General features: G+C 39.3%; 1 protein-coding gene across 14 annotated transcripts in view; it reads right to left on the bottom strand.

Annotated features, from left to right (window-relative positions):
* Positions 1–14,963, bottom strand: part of LOC148652662 (RNA binding protein fox-1 homolog 3) — a 514,276-nt gene that overhangs the window by 18,959 nt on the left and 480,354 nt on the right. For all 14 annotated transcript variants that reach the window (XM_088599663.1, XM_088599667.1, XM_088599670.1 and 11 more), the window contains 3 exons: positions 7,310–7,442; positions 6,003–6,042; positions 1,209–1,273 (listed from right to left, as the gene is read on the bottom strand). In XM_088599663.1, the coding sequence (XP_088455789.1) occupies positions 1,209–1,273; positions 6,003–6,042; positions 7,310–7,442 (238 nt within the window). The remainder of the gene's footprint in view (positions 1–1,208; positions 1,274–6,002; positions 6,043–7,309; positions 7,443–14,963) is intronic.

Raw genomic sequence — 14,963 nt, 5'->3', positions numbered from 1 at the left:
TTCCTCTAAATCTCCTCAGACAGACTACTGCAGAAAATAATTAATTTAGATAAACGAGAGTTTGTTTAAAGAAAGTGGAACACAAACCATGAGACCCTGGGACCTTTAAAGACTGGACTACATCCACTGAGAATTTCTCAGGAATGCATGTGCACATTCTTCCATAATCCAAAATATCAAATTGAGATTAGGCAGCTATGACTTTTTCATACTTTTGTCTTTAAGAGACCCCTGCTTGAAAAGGCAGAGAGCGGTTTCAATATTCAGAAGTTACACCGTTCTGTTTCTTTTAACAGACAATGCTGAGCTGAAAACCTTTACTTGGGAAACACTTCAAACTCCATATTGCCAAGCACAAAGCAGACAGTTAAAATGCCAGGCAACATCTTTTCAAATCCATGTTAATCCAATAGACAGGAAAATAGGTCCTCTTATTCCAAATAAAAAAATAGAATATAATTACTTTAAAGCATTCAGAGAAAGAAAGAAAAGCAAGAATGAAATAACTCCAGCAGGATAATGCAGCTGTCCAATTTCTGCGCTCACCGATCTCCCTGCTCATAATTTGAGCTGCCGGGAGTTCTGATAAATCTTACATTATCTAGGGTCTTCAGGCTTCCAGGCAGGGCGTATGTTATCACAAGTGACACGCTCAATCTCTCCAAGATTAGATTCCCAGCTGCCCTGATCCAACCTGACAGGGCCCTAGAAGGTCTGGATAAATCACTGACAGCTCCCCAAACACCACAACCTAAACCCCAGGGGCTGAAGGACACGACGCAACAGGCAAAAAGACGTCCCGCTGAAGAACTGCGACTGGAGGCGCTTCAATCCTCGTGTATCCAAACTCCTTCTATAACTAACTAAAACAGCAAGCGGAAGTATGTCTAAACTCATGTATGCATAAGGAAGGAAGGGTATATTGTAACCTACCCGTGCACAATGGCTTTAGTTTTCGATCATGATACAGAAGGGCACATACCTCTTGGTTGTTGAAAGGAAGAAAATCAAATTAAACCTATTTAAACTATTCAAGTATAGTTTAATTGGCAACCTATTATTCAGCTAATTCAAGATATTCCAGATTCATTCACCGTATCAACAAAACATTGGAAACTGGACAGGCCACTAAATCTGAGCTCCTTCTTGCAGGTAAAACGGCAATGCCACTCCCAGGCTGAGGGGGGCACTGTGGTGAAGCAGCTTACCTGTCGCTGTAAGCGGCTGCAGCTGCGGCGGCGGGCTGGGCATATCTGTACGCTGCGTAACCCCCCTGCCAATGACACAGCAGCGTTAAACAGCATTTGAATACAGGTCAAAGGACATTAGAAAGGTTACAAACCTGAGGAGGCCATTTGGCCCATACTGTACATACATGGTAGTTAGATAATCTCTGGAAAGTGGCTTCAAGGATATTGCTGGGTAGCTTGTTGCATATGTAGGCTTGACTCAACGTGTTTTTAAAACCAAGACAAGCAACCAAGACAGGGAGGATCCTAGAGGCCAACACAGAATGTACTAGGCTTTCTTAGAGAGCCAAGCATTCTCCCAAATACTAACTCTGTAGGTCACACTCTATTCACAACACTGCATTTAAGAACATGTACTGATACTGTAAGGTCAGAGGTGCTAAACTTGCCATAATCCTCATCAGGTAATTTTAACTTGACACTCATGCAGGCACTCATGTTTTCTATCCCCAACCCCCCCCAACACACAGTGCTTTTGTCCACAATTCCCAAATTGCTACTGATAGGATTTTGTATTTTTCAATTTTTAGCTTTGGGTTGCTAAAAATAAAAATGCAGAGGGGGTGGCTTCAAAACAGGGACGCTGTGCAGGAATCCTGAGGTGCCAAAATATTTTTTTAACAAGCTCTGCTCTTAACACGCTGTTGCCGGTAGAGCATTCTGCTTTCCTTTAAAAATTAAAGCTGTGTGTGTTGGTGTTAAAAAGAGTGGGTTTGGGGAATTACATAGTGAGACTCTAAGCAAGAGTAGAGCTCCTTTGGGGAAGTTTAAACAACTTACGAACAATAACCCCAGAAGACTGCAAGTGAGCATTTTCTCTTGTTTGATTCATGATTAAGATATAACTCTATGTGCATTTGAGATTGTTTTGGTGGTACTTACTGTGATTATCTACTTCAAAGAGCTGTAGTGGTTTACAGTCCACTTACACAGACTACAATATTAAGGTGCTCTGCACAGAAGCCTGGCTTTAACTAAAGTGCATTGGCAGGGTTTGGAATTTTGTTTCCCCCTTACTACTGGAGTGTATTAGGGGGGAGAGGGAAAGTGGAAGGTGGGGGTTGTATTTGACACCTCCAGCCTTCCCTTTCTTCAAGCGCTGCTGCGATTAACGAGCTTTTAATTAATGCACCAGGTCCATTTGAGGCCTCTGGCAGACTGCCATGATGAGATTTAATGCAGGAGGCATTGTTTTACAGCAGCGGAAGTAAAAGAGAAGATTGATATCAGTCTTAACAGGGAGACCTAACAGATTAGTGCACACGGAAGAGGGTCTGTGAGCACGGCAGGGCAGCCAGTTCACAGCACCCAGGCCTAAATGGCTCGCCTAGAGACGCAAGGGGAAGGCAATATAAGAACTGCCATGCTTGGCAAAACCAGCTCGGAGGGAGGGATTGTATTGTGCAGCATTAAAGAAATCACATTTTTAAATGTGCTCCATAGAGAGCAATACTGGGAATGTGTTTTTTGGTTTAAAATCAGCCTAACATGAACGTGAGCCACACACAGTACACAACTTGTTTTAGAAAAATGTGATGAGACTTCAAGATTTATTATTTCATTAGTGATTATTTCATTGTCTCATTAGTGACATGAGCATACACTTTATTGACAGGAGAAGGAAACTCTTTTTTTTGGGTGAGATTTTCATGTTTTAAGTTGGATGATTCTCAAAGCTAGAGTGTGGCTGAGACGATGTTCTACCAGCTGGGATCTGAGCTAAAATGAAATCAGGTCACTGATGTTGAAAGGCTCCAACGTCTTTAAGCGTGCTCTTTCCCCAGGGACCCTTACTGTGTTCAACCCTGAGCACCTAGCACAAAGGACTCAGCAAAGCATTTAGAGATTCTTTTGGGATTTAACACACTGGGGCAGCTGCCTTGTGATATATCTGTAAAGTAACTGTACTTACTACCATGGATGCCTGAGTTCATGCTGGTCCACAAATCACCAGCAGACAGGTTTAAACCAGAAAAAAAAACCAATGCAGGTAGTTGCTGAACATTGCTCAGATGATAATAGGCATCATTTTCTTACTTCTACTGCAATACAGCAACTTCTAATTTGTGTGACTATATTATTTTATTATTTACTGCCTAAGTGGAGAGTGGCATTCTAGTTCTGTTGCCTCACAGCTCTTGGGTCCTCAGTTTAAATTTGGACTTGGGTGCCTTCTGTGCAGAGCTTGCACACCCTCCCTGTGTTCAGCTGGCTTTTCTCTGGGTGTTCCTTTCACTTTTCAAAGACATGCTGGTTAGGTTAATTGGTATCTCCCAAATTGCACATGTGTGTGTGTGCCCTGAGATGGACTAGTATCTCTGTCAGGATATAGCCTTGCCTTTTACCCTGTGCTTTCACGGATCTCTGTGGCCCTTATCAGGAATAAGTGGGTTTCTGATAACAGATTGATGGAAGCACACCTAATTAGTATCCCTTTTTGAAAGTGAACTTGCTCAGTATCAAATGTAGTGTAAGTTGTGTAGCTACATTGCTGAACTGTGCAACCAACATGTTTTGTTTGGCAGGTTTGAAATGCTTTACTTTATTCCCACCCGACTTGGAATCACTAACTGTGTTTTTACATTTTGGCTCACAGCAATGACAGCTGTACCTACATTGGGAGAGCAGTGAAGTGCAGACAATCTCCTCTGACCTATTCACCCATCTAGCCAATAGACACAATAGTAGCCCTGCCCTGACTTACAGGAGGTTCGGTACTGACTGACAGAAAGCCATGTGCCTCACTGATGGCACTGTGAGTTTGGAGGAGCCCAGATTGTGGCAGAGGTTGTTGTTTCAGTGGAAGCCAAAAGCCCTCCCTGATAACACCCTGAGGCACTGCCACTTGGGGAATCCTGGTCACAGTTAGCTAGTGGTATGACCCAAATTCGAACCTGCCATATATGGATAGTATTATATCCATAGTATATAATAGTATTCAACCTGCATTCAGAGTAAGCAGCTTTATCAACTGAGCCACATGGGAGCTTTCATAAATATAATATTTTCCCATAGTTTACAATTTTTTCCAATAAGTGTCAGTTTGACACAAGTTTGGGTACAATAAAACATAATGAGTCATTTTGGAAAAGCCTTAGTTTTATTTAAACGTCAGGTGTTTATATTTTTGTCTGAAATCATCACTTGATATCCACATTCCATTGCAAATAATATCTTTGCGTGATACAGTACTGTCTAGAGAGGCAAGGGCTGGCTCAGAGTTCATCATTGCTTCCATCTGATCACCTGACAGCCTAATATTTTCTGACAGATAGTATTAGACGTCAGTTTAACAAAGGCTGAGAGTTGACGACTGAAGTATTAGTATTATTTTCTTTCCATTGTGAAAAATAAAAAAAAATACCAGAGAAGTCTATTTGCAGTCAGAGCAAAAGAACTTGACTGATGTTTATTGAGTAAGAAATGCCACCTTATTTAAAAAAAAAATCAATAGGTAACGACAAACATCTTGCACATTAAGCCAATACGGAGGACGAAAAGGGCAGAGAGGGGGAGCTGGTGTTTTTCATGCAGGGGCTGGCACACAGAGAGAATATTTCCGCACAAAACAAAACTAATACAGTACGTGGGACTTTGCCAACAGTGGTAGCAGAAAAGAGCAGTAAAAAAATGTCCGACAGGGGGAGTGATGAAGTGATGAATCCAATGGCAAATTGAAAGGGCACCAAAATGCACACCGTAGCTGTTTCCCAGTAGCCTGTGAAAGTCAGGAGGCGACACGTGGAGGGACTGCTAAGAGTAACACACTCTCAAGTGCTCAGAACCATATACAGTATGATATCTTTTCATTGCTGTGTGCTTGCAAATGTACACAATGTGCATGGCATTGCTACTACTGTACTAAATGGAATAGGCTTACACCCTGCTTCGCAGCAACCAAGACAGTAGGGCAGAAATTATCTCAGTCTACCCATAGCAACAATTAAAGACTCCACCTTGGTGATTTGCAAAGTGAAATTTATTTTTTACTGCTTGGTGCATTCAATTTTCTAAGGTAGTTTTATAGCAAACAAAAAAGCTACATGGATCTGGTTAAGTGGCATGCAAGCTTGACTGCAGACAAAACAGCAAATAACAACTTCAGTATCCTAATGGACAAAAATAAAACAGCAAACAGGAATGGCTTACTGATGTGCTTGGAAGTTTTATCCTTTCTACACTTTGCATTTTATACTTGCCTTTTTGCATTAAGTAGTCAGGTGAAATTCGGACACTTCCCCTGTACATCTGTATATTTCTAATACTTATCTTACCACTGTTTCCATTTTTTCAAGTTACATATCAGCTGGAATGCTAAGAAAGAAACTGCAGTTGCTCCTGTGCTTACAACTGACTGAAAGGTAAGTTAGTTTGACTTGACCAGTGGGTATTGTTTTTAAACGGACCTGACGATACCCAATAAAAAGGGTGCAGATAGATCTTACACAGGCTGGTGAGGGCAGCCCTAGAACCTGTCTAATTTTAGAACGCAACCCCACTTGACATCAGCTTATGAAAGATTCAGACTCACTCAAGTGCCAAGGTCTGAGATCACAGTGAATCTGCACAGCAGAGCATCGCTGAAGGGGTTTTAAATTTTGTTGTCAGGCTTCTTGGCACGGCACGCAAAGACCTGATCAACACAGGCTTGGCAGCATTGCAAAAAAACATTCAGTAAAAGCAGGTACATTTATCAAGAGACTTCTAATTTTTTATAAAAATTCAAGGCAAAAAAAAATTAGTTGTACTTACATAAATTTCTGCACCATAAAAGCCATCTTGGTAAACCACTCTGTGAAAATAAGCAGGAGGTGCAATAAATTATTTTACAGAGGATCTATTTTGCATGATCTGAATTCCAGTTTTTATACTGTTCTGATTAAAGGGCCCAGATGAAGACTGAATGCCAAATACTACCTGCTATGGATGTTTTCAAATTAGTCTCTAATTAGAGAACCATTGAGATGGTTTTAAGAGAAACAGAAAGCAATGTTCACTCTGCAGATAAACATAACCTTAACTTCATGGTTGTGGATGTTTCCTGTTTTTCCAGTCTGACATAATAATAGCTACATCACAGAAAAATAACAAATGGCACATAAAGAAGAAAAATATAGTGATTTCAGAATCAAAGAACAATTTTCTACTCTATTAGAAGTGCTAGTTTGTTCTATAATAGCTGTTGAGCTGTAGATCATAGGGCCCACCAAACAGTAAGAATATAAACAATCTGTGTGACTATAATGAATAAATCATATAGAGACACATGAAAAAGTTTACAAAGTTAGACTCTGGGTTGAAAGAAGATGGTTAATCATCTGTGAAGACCAATATTAAAATACAAATTACTCTTATGAAAAGAACAGAATGCCAGATCAAATCGCAGAAAAGTCCCATTTTAACATGTTTTAATCTTCACTTAAAAAATTATCATGCTGCTGGCATTCCCTTTGCCCCAGGCAGGCTTTAAGGAACCACCAACAAATTCATAAATTTTTCTATTACTTAGAGAATGAGAATGAAAGAAGTGTAGGAATCGTGTGTCATGACAAGGACTTAGATCATTGCATCTGTTGTTTAACGAATAAGATGACCAAGACAAAAGCATCCCTGTCTCACAGGGGTCATCTTACCAAGTGCTTTGTTCCCTGGAATACTGGAAGAATTTTGCAAAACCTGCAGCCTAAGATCCATAATATTCAGCTTGCTTCCTAAATTTAATTCAGCCTTGATTGAGTTTGTATGTGCATATTCTGGAAGTGGAATCATGAGGTTCCCTGTGAGAGTAACAACAAAACATCAACCTATGTTTCCTTCATAGGAAGTCAGAGAGGTTGGGGGAATGGAGAAACTGATGATCTAAATCACTTAATATAATGTAAATCTTGAAAATGAAAGGCCCGGATCAGAAATTTAGATCTGGGTTGATGCAGCTGTCTGCAGTAACTGTGGATTTGGGTTTTGATTTGTAGAATGGAAAGAGGCCTCACATGCTCATAAGCAATGGGATATATACTGTAGGCTTCTTGCCACAGACTGGCTTATGCATGTATACTTACGCTCCATAGGCAGGGATGGGTGGGGGAGGGGGGGCAGCACGGAATGTGTTGTACACAGCACGACCCCGGCCTCTCAGGTGAGCACCTCTGTAGGCCACTGCTGCCCCTGTGGTGGGGTAGGGGAAGCCAGTTACTGCAGGGAGACAAGGGAATTGTAGTGTTAGACAGCACAATATAACACTCAGGCAATGATCAGAGTCCTGTCCCTGGTTACATGATATAGCTTAATTACTACACACGTCATGTATTAAATATAGATGCTGTTTCACTATGACATTGGTTTTAATCTGTTAAGCTATGCAATATCCTTAAACACCAAAACACTTAAAGAGAAAACTAAGGGGAATTTTAGCTTATGTTGCTTCATGCAGCAGGCCACAGGGAAACAAGTCAGCGTGTGCTAATTAAGCAAATAATTGGAACAATTAATTAAGTCACTTACAGTTCAGCTATATCTAAAAGCAGAAAGCACTGTTGTTCTCTAATGCTAGTGTCACAGATCTCTGCTTCAAAGGAATAGAATAGCGTGGCTATAACCTGGAATTTACACAACTATTATAGTCTAATATAAAGAAAATCTACTGTTTTGTTAAATGAACCTTTTTGTTCAATAAAAAAAGCCCCAAAATGTATACATTTCATATTTTCATCATCAGGTCTAGATTTTCAGTATTTGATAATGGATTAAGTACAGTAATCTTTTTTTTTTTTTAAAAGGACAAAGTTGAATTATTTTAAGAAGAGTTTTAACAAATTTATGGTTTTGTCTAAAGGGATATGTATGCCAACCTCAGAACTGATCTTGCACCTATGCAAAACAATTTGACATCTTTTAGCGAAATAATCAGTCAAAGAAACAGTAAGACTCTGAAGCCAACTGGATTACCCATGTTCTGCTTGTTCATTTAAAAAGTCAAATTGTCAGTTGTGAGCTGAAGAGAACCTTCACCTCTGGTATGATGATTTGCAATAAATATAAATATAAAGCATTATTCTTACAAGCTGGTTCTTCAAAATATGTAAGAAAATGTAAAAATATCTTTACAGAAAAGGCTTAAATTTTGCAACCTTCATGAATCCAGGCCTCAGTCTGAGGACACTGTGCACCTTCTCATCACATGAGTCAGTGGTGAAGAAGATGCTGTTGTAGGTACTGACAGATTATGTTGACACAAAGAGTGTTGTACGGGCTACAGCCTGGGTTACATTAGTACCCATTTTCATAGCTCAGACTTGTATCTAAACATTCCAAGTGACTGTTCAATGGTACTGTACACCAGCAGTGCCCATCTGGGATTTGAACCCATAACCATCCAATTCCAAGTACAGAGCTCCTAACCATTAATCTATACAGCTGCAGCTGACCAACTACCTACAAAGCTCCTCTCTATGAGGTCAATTGAAAGAAGAATGAGATGAACAAATCACAAGAAAACATTACTTCCCTAGGGGAAAAAAACCCTTTGTGCACTGAGAATCACTAGTCTAGAACAGGGCTGCCCACATCTGGGTTTTATGGCTCTGAACCATCCAGTAGTTTTTGTAGAGCTCCTTAAATGGGTTTCAGACTGTTGCTTGAGGGTTAACTTGGCTCAGTTTAAAATTTACGTGACATAGTATCTCCTGAAATTCTCCTGAAGTTATGTGCAGTTAGTGATTTAAAGCAACTACCTAAACCTACTAATGCTTTTTCCATGAGGACTGGGTCTTGAGGGTCTTCTTCTAGAATATGGGTCCCCAGCTCTGGCCACAATATAGGTTTTTAGGTCTTACTGGTTATTAAATGATCAACAGCTAAAGACCCTTGGAAAATTGATTGATACGATTTGGTTTACTTTTGATTGAACCACTTTAACCCTTTTTCCTTAGATCCCGAGCTGCGGAAGTTGTGAAAGTCCTAAAAAATATGTTGTATTGCAGTCTTAGAGAACTGGAGTTAGGGACACTTCTTCCAGTAGACCACAGAGTTAGGTACTACAACCAGAAATCCAAAGGTCCTGTGTTCACTGTACATGAAGCACCTGGACTGTGCTTTACACACTCAGAATGTGTTGACAATCACAAAGCACACTGGAACTGCTTTGCTCAATATGGACTAGCCCCAGTCTCTGAATGCCAGAACAACTGCCATAAACCTGCCATGTCCCAAAAGCTCTCCAAGATTTACCTATCTCTTTCTCTTTCCCTTCCACCATCAGCACTATTATTATTCCCTACCCTCTCTTTCTTTTACGAGAAGAGTGCTTAATAACATTTATTACAACCTACTTCAATTTCTATACCGGAATACCAAAACAGAGGAAAGACTGCAGCAGGGTGCGACGAAGAATAGCGAACCTTTCACCCTTGTGCTTGCACAAATTTCCCTGTATTTTAAATTGACATACTACACTGCCCAGTGCAGAAAAATGAGAACCAAAGAACTGAAATGATAAGTTAAACTATCGGTAGAGTCTCTCTGCCAGTATACCTGCATAACATTATCATGACAATCATGAGAATGATGAAGTGTGGCATCATTGTTAAGAACTGTTGACAGAAAACCTTTAAGATGTAAATAATTTATCTTAAAAGTAAGAGTTTTGATATATGACAAACTATACATATATAAACATACATACGAAAAACAATCATTTTAGATTATATTTTTTATTCTGCACTATGAAAGCCAGCGGAAAGCTTAAATTATTTTTATGCATGTTAGATCACAAACTAACAAGAGGCCCTCAGATTGAAAACCTCATTGCCTTAATTTTCTGCAAAATGTTTTTCATCCCCTCCTCCACGGAATACTACTCTACCTTTAATAAGACTGACAGAAAAAACAGAGATGTGATGTTTCTAAGCACAGGCAGGTTAATGTTTTCTGCCATTAACATCACACTTCATTAGTGTTTTTCAGTGAATTAAAACAATACATCTCTATTGCAGAAGAGACATGCTGTGTTTGAAAAGAAAAAGTTAAAACAACAACAGCTAGCACACTGTGGCATATTTTGCTGAGAAGCTGAGACCTTCCAGGGAACCCAAAAACTAGTGTTCCCTTTTCCTGCCACACATAATGGAGAAGACTGGCATTTTTTAAATTTAGTGTTTCGAAATTCACTCTAAATCATCTTCAATTAAAGCTACTACATAGGTTCACAAGGTATTATACAAGAGTTCAGTTTTTTTCAGCGCCTTCTGCACTAGATGTATAGATTTTCCTTTTTTCTACCTACATGTTACATAGCTTTGTGATGTATGTGCGTGTAATCCTGAAATGAGTTATAGGTTAATGAGGTACGCTGATTCAGTAATAAACAATAAATCAAATGTGCTGTCACATTATAAAGCATTTTTGAACAACAATGCAAACTGTGCTCCGTTCCACAGTGGTTTCAGCATCTTAGTCTGAAGGAACTTAATTTTCATGAGGAAGCCTTTTGAAAATAAAGACAGCACAAACGTAATACAAAAGGACATGGTACTGTAGTTCTGAATTAGGATTGTTTGAGTAAGACTTTCATTTACAAAGAGGAAATCCCTCAAATTCACTTGAGCTGGTCTGTGTTTAGGTTATTTTCTCCAAACATATTGCATTGTGGGATGTGTAACCTTCTAGTCTGATACTTTTCTGCTTAATATACATAGCATGAAAAAAACAAAATACACAGGGGATATAAAATAATGTTTCTTTTCTATATCTTGTGGACTAACCTATTACTATTAGTTACTAGTGTAGAATTTGCAAAACCATATTCTAGCACAGTTTACCCTAAACACACCTGCTTATAAAAATCCTTACAACAGCAGCCAGTAGGCTTGGAGAGTTTGTGACGGTCTTCCTACTATATATATTTTTTCTAACATTACTTAAACTACAGCTGCTGTAGTTCAGTTTATTCACGTCAGGCTCTGGAGTGTTAGTATGAAGCAGTCCTTTCTAATGTATAATAAACATGCTCCAGAATCACTCAGTAAGTAAAAAAAAGTTTTTAATAACCAAGAACTTCCCTTTGTACATGATGTTTTGAAATAGAACCGCAATGCATTATTAAATGGGTACTAGTTTTAGAGCATTGGGAAATAGCACTGTGGTTGGTATTGGTCTCTTCTTACCAATCGGTGTAAGTTCTTAAGCATGCTTCAAGGTAATTGGAAGCATAGGTGCTACGTTATTCTTTTTCTTTTAATATGCCATTGTAGGAGAATTCCCCTGTACAGTTTGACACAACCATGGCCTCAGCAGCCCCTTAGCAATCAAGCCGGCTGTGCATGAAGCAGTCTGCATCACCCCAAATTATTCTCCGATTTTCCACCACACTGCTTCTTTTTATATTTCAGTCATATAAATTTAAAGATGAACACTTAATCCAAGCATTGGGACATTGAAAAACAGCTTAATCTAATCAAGGAAAGGATGCTTAATTATCCCCTAAATTTATCCTCCAACAATTAAAAGATCTATCTACATGCATTAAGGCAGTAATTAGGGTTTTTGTCATTTCCAGAGCTGCTTTGGTTTAATGCTTCCTTAACAAGCTTTGCCCTCCTCATTGCAAACCTAGGCTCTCGTATGAGGATTCATGAGTGTAGTAATTTCCCATTGTGTAGAATAATTCACTGATGTAATGTCCCATTGTCTCCTCACTCACTCAGTGGTGACATCAAAGCCAGGCTGAGTTTGTTCCTTTCAATCTCTGTTAGGAGAGTCTTTAACCTTATGTGAGCCTGTGTTAGGTTATTGTTAAAAAAGACATGCAAGGTGTCCAATGTTATTTAAATACTACAATTGTGTTCAGTATCTGTTAAGAGTTCTTCCAAAAGGGACTGGGATAATTATTACTGCAGCTACTTGTAATACTTGTTAATAATCATCAGCCAGGCCACAATATTCCAGAGACTCCTTAATCACTCTTTTTAATTTGTAGGCATATCAGAATGAAGCTAATAATAAAAATCCTAATATGATTAAGTATAATTGTGCGAATATCAAATGTCTGATCCAATTATTAGTTTCCTTTTTGAAGATACTTGTTATGCCATGATAAACTCTTCATTCCCTTTGTGATGTGGATGTTTGAGAAACTGTTTTGCTCGCAACTCAACCTTTGATTGAACCCTGGCTCTGAGATATCTTCAAACTTGTTAGCCTAGAACATTTTTATGATATACAAAATACATGAATTAATTTTTAAAAGTCTTATTTGTTTTGTTCAACATGGTGACAAGCTCTAAATGCATTGACCTAGGGCACAGTCAATCAATCAGTATTACATTTCCTTCATTGTCCTTCATGCACACTCACTCTGCACTGCTTTGCAAAGACAAAAAAAAGGCAGATTAAACAATTAGGTTTCCAGCACAGGGTCAACAGCAGTGCCCTGTGTCTACATTTCTAATTCGATCTAGAAGGGTTTTCCAAAACTTCCAAATGCATGAGCTAGCTTTGTGCTTAACCAAATGGGGCTGTAAACACTTGACTGCAGTCTGAGTTGGGTGGAATTCACTGACTCTGGGAAGAAAAGCGAAGCTTTCCTGGAAGAGGTTAAAAGCAGGCAGTCTCCAGACCTCATCCGTCATTCTCCTGAATGGGATTTGAGGACAATAAACCTGTAGCACTAGGACGAATGGAGACGAAGTATGCTGTCACCATGCCACGATTTATGGTGCCCAATTTCGCTGATCTCCCGCACAGAAACGAGGACTGATAAACAGTGATTAATCGCCTTTACATCCCATTTTATTCCTACCCAAAGTATATTAAATGTAGCCATAATTATTCTAGAATAAATCCATAGGCCTCTTGCACAGGATTTTTGGGAGAGGTTGTGAACAGGGTCTAGAAACTGGGATTTTCCTTATACTCACTATAACTACTTTCGAAGATACATTTCATTTGAGATTTTTTACTCCATAGCCACCTCTCCCTTGGGAACCAGTGAAACATATGGTGTCGTTTAGGCTTGGCAAACTTTAGCGCCGTGTTAAGACGACTTGAAAAATTAGCATCCAATAAATCTTGCAACCCCCCGGCTTTGAAGCCAGAGAGCTGAAGTGGTGGACCACATTAAATCTGATTTGATGTGATGTTTTTGGAAAGTGTGTGTCAGTATGGGTGTGTGTGTCTGTGTTCACATGCCTAGTGTGGGGGGGGAGGTGTCAAGCAAGGGAATAGTGGATGAAGGGAAGAGGGAGGGGGGGAGCTGAAATAAAAATGATAAATGACTGCTTTCTGTCACAGCCGGTTATTTAGAGGTTCGCAGTAAAGCTGTCCGGGAATGAACAGATTTTAGTCTAATGAGCAAAAAGGAAAGCCGTTAAAGTGGCGAGATGTGCTCAGCACTTCTTCCAAATGAAATAATACCATTTCCCACTCATTAAGATGCAAAGGGTTTGGATAAAGCATGGCAATAAAATTGCACGTGGACCCAGAAAAAAACCTGGAAAAAGTCAACATTACTTCATGAAACAATCCATGAAGAATACCAAACTAAAACAGGCCCCCTGCCAAGCAAGTGCCTTCTCTTCATCTTCCCTGCAAGTTAACTCTGCAAAGCAAAAGTCAATCCAGCATGCTTTGATAACCCATCTGTTTGTATCTGCAGACTCCACTATAGATTGTAGATCACAATAAGATGGCCCAGGGTGAAATGCCTTGACTCTAAGTCACTGCTTGTTTTCCAGTTTTGCACACGGAAGAAAAAAAAGTATCGGGGGATTCTGTGATCCTTCTTTTCTATCAGTTTATTTTATCTTTCCTTTCTATCATTTGTATTTGTATCATTTGTATATAATACTTTTTTTTCTGCACTTTGACATCTGATTTATTCTGAATTACTGTCATATTTTGGTTTCCTTTTGTTTCATCTATACTGCTGTAAATTCTGAGTGGTGTAATTAGGAATGTGATCTGATTCTGAAAAGAGCTGCAACAACGTCTGCATATCAACTAAAACCCTATCACTGAAAACACCACTTAAGCCACTGCAAAATGTATAGTACTAACTGCAGTCAATCAATGACATTTTCCTGCCGATGATTAGTGCTAGTCATGGATAATTTTTCCTTTAAATTGGACAGGCCAATATTAGTTCCAATCATGGCTCAGGAAGCTATTTTGATGTCACCGTTTCTTCACATAATGCAGAAAAGACTGTGATCTGATTGAGGTCAACAGTCTGAAGGGTCTATTAATTAAGTCTCCAGATTCAGTTTTGCAGGGCACTAGTTTATTAATACTGGTGTAGGGCAATGACAGGGCACTGAAAGCAGAGATAATTTGAATCGAGAGGTCAGGGTGGCAGGGCAAAGGCTAAAGTCAAAGGTGAAAGCACCTTTCACTCAAGACTAGTCTGGGAATGATCAATGACATCACAAGCTCCACTCGGTGCTTGGTGTACTTTTCCCTGTGACACTGTCTCGTATTGTATCTTAAGCTTTGCGGTCTGTCAGTAGCCTATGACTAACAGGGTCAAAACAACACATGTTGAAAATCTACATGGGATCCCCAGTAAGCATTGACATGCTCATTGAAATCACTCGGATACCAGTACTTCAAAACACCAGAAAAGGGCAAATTGGTACTGTATGTTAAAAACACAGTTTTGGAAAAAAGGATATTGTTTGAAGAAAATAGCTCTCTAAGGCTGGCTTTCTACAGTTGGCTTTG

This window comes from Lepisosteus platostomus, chromosome 11 (assembly GCF_059453375.1).
Source record: "Lepisosteus platostomus isolate fLepPlt1 chromosome 11, fLepPlt1.hap1, whole genome shotgun sequence".
NCBI classification, from domain to species: Eukaryota; Metazoa; Chordata; class Actinopteri; order Semionotiformes; family Lepisosteidae; genus Lepisosteus; species Lepisosteus platostomus.
This window is presented reverse-complemented; position numbering and strand designations above follow the sequence as displayed.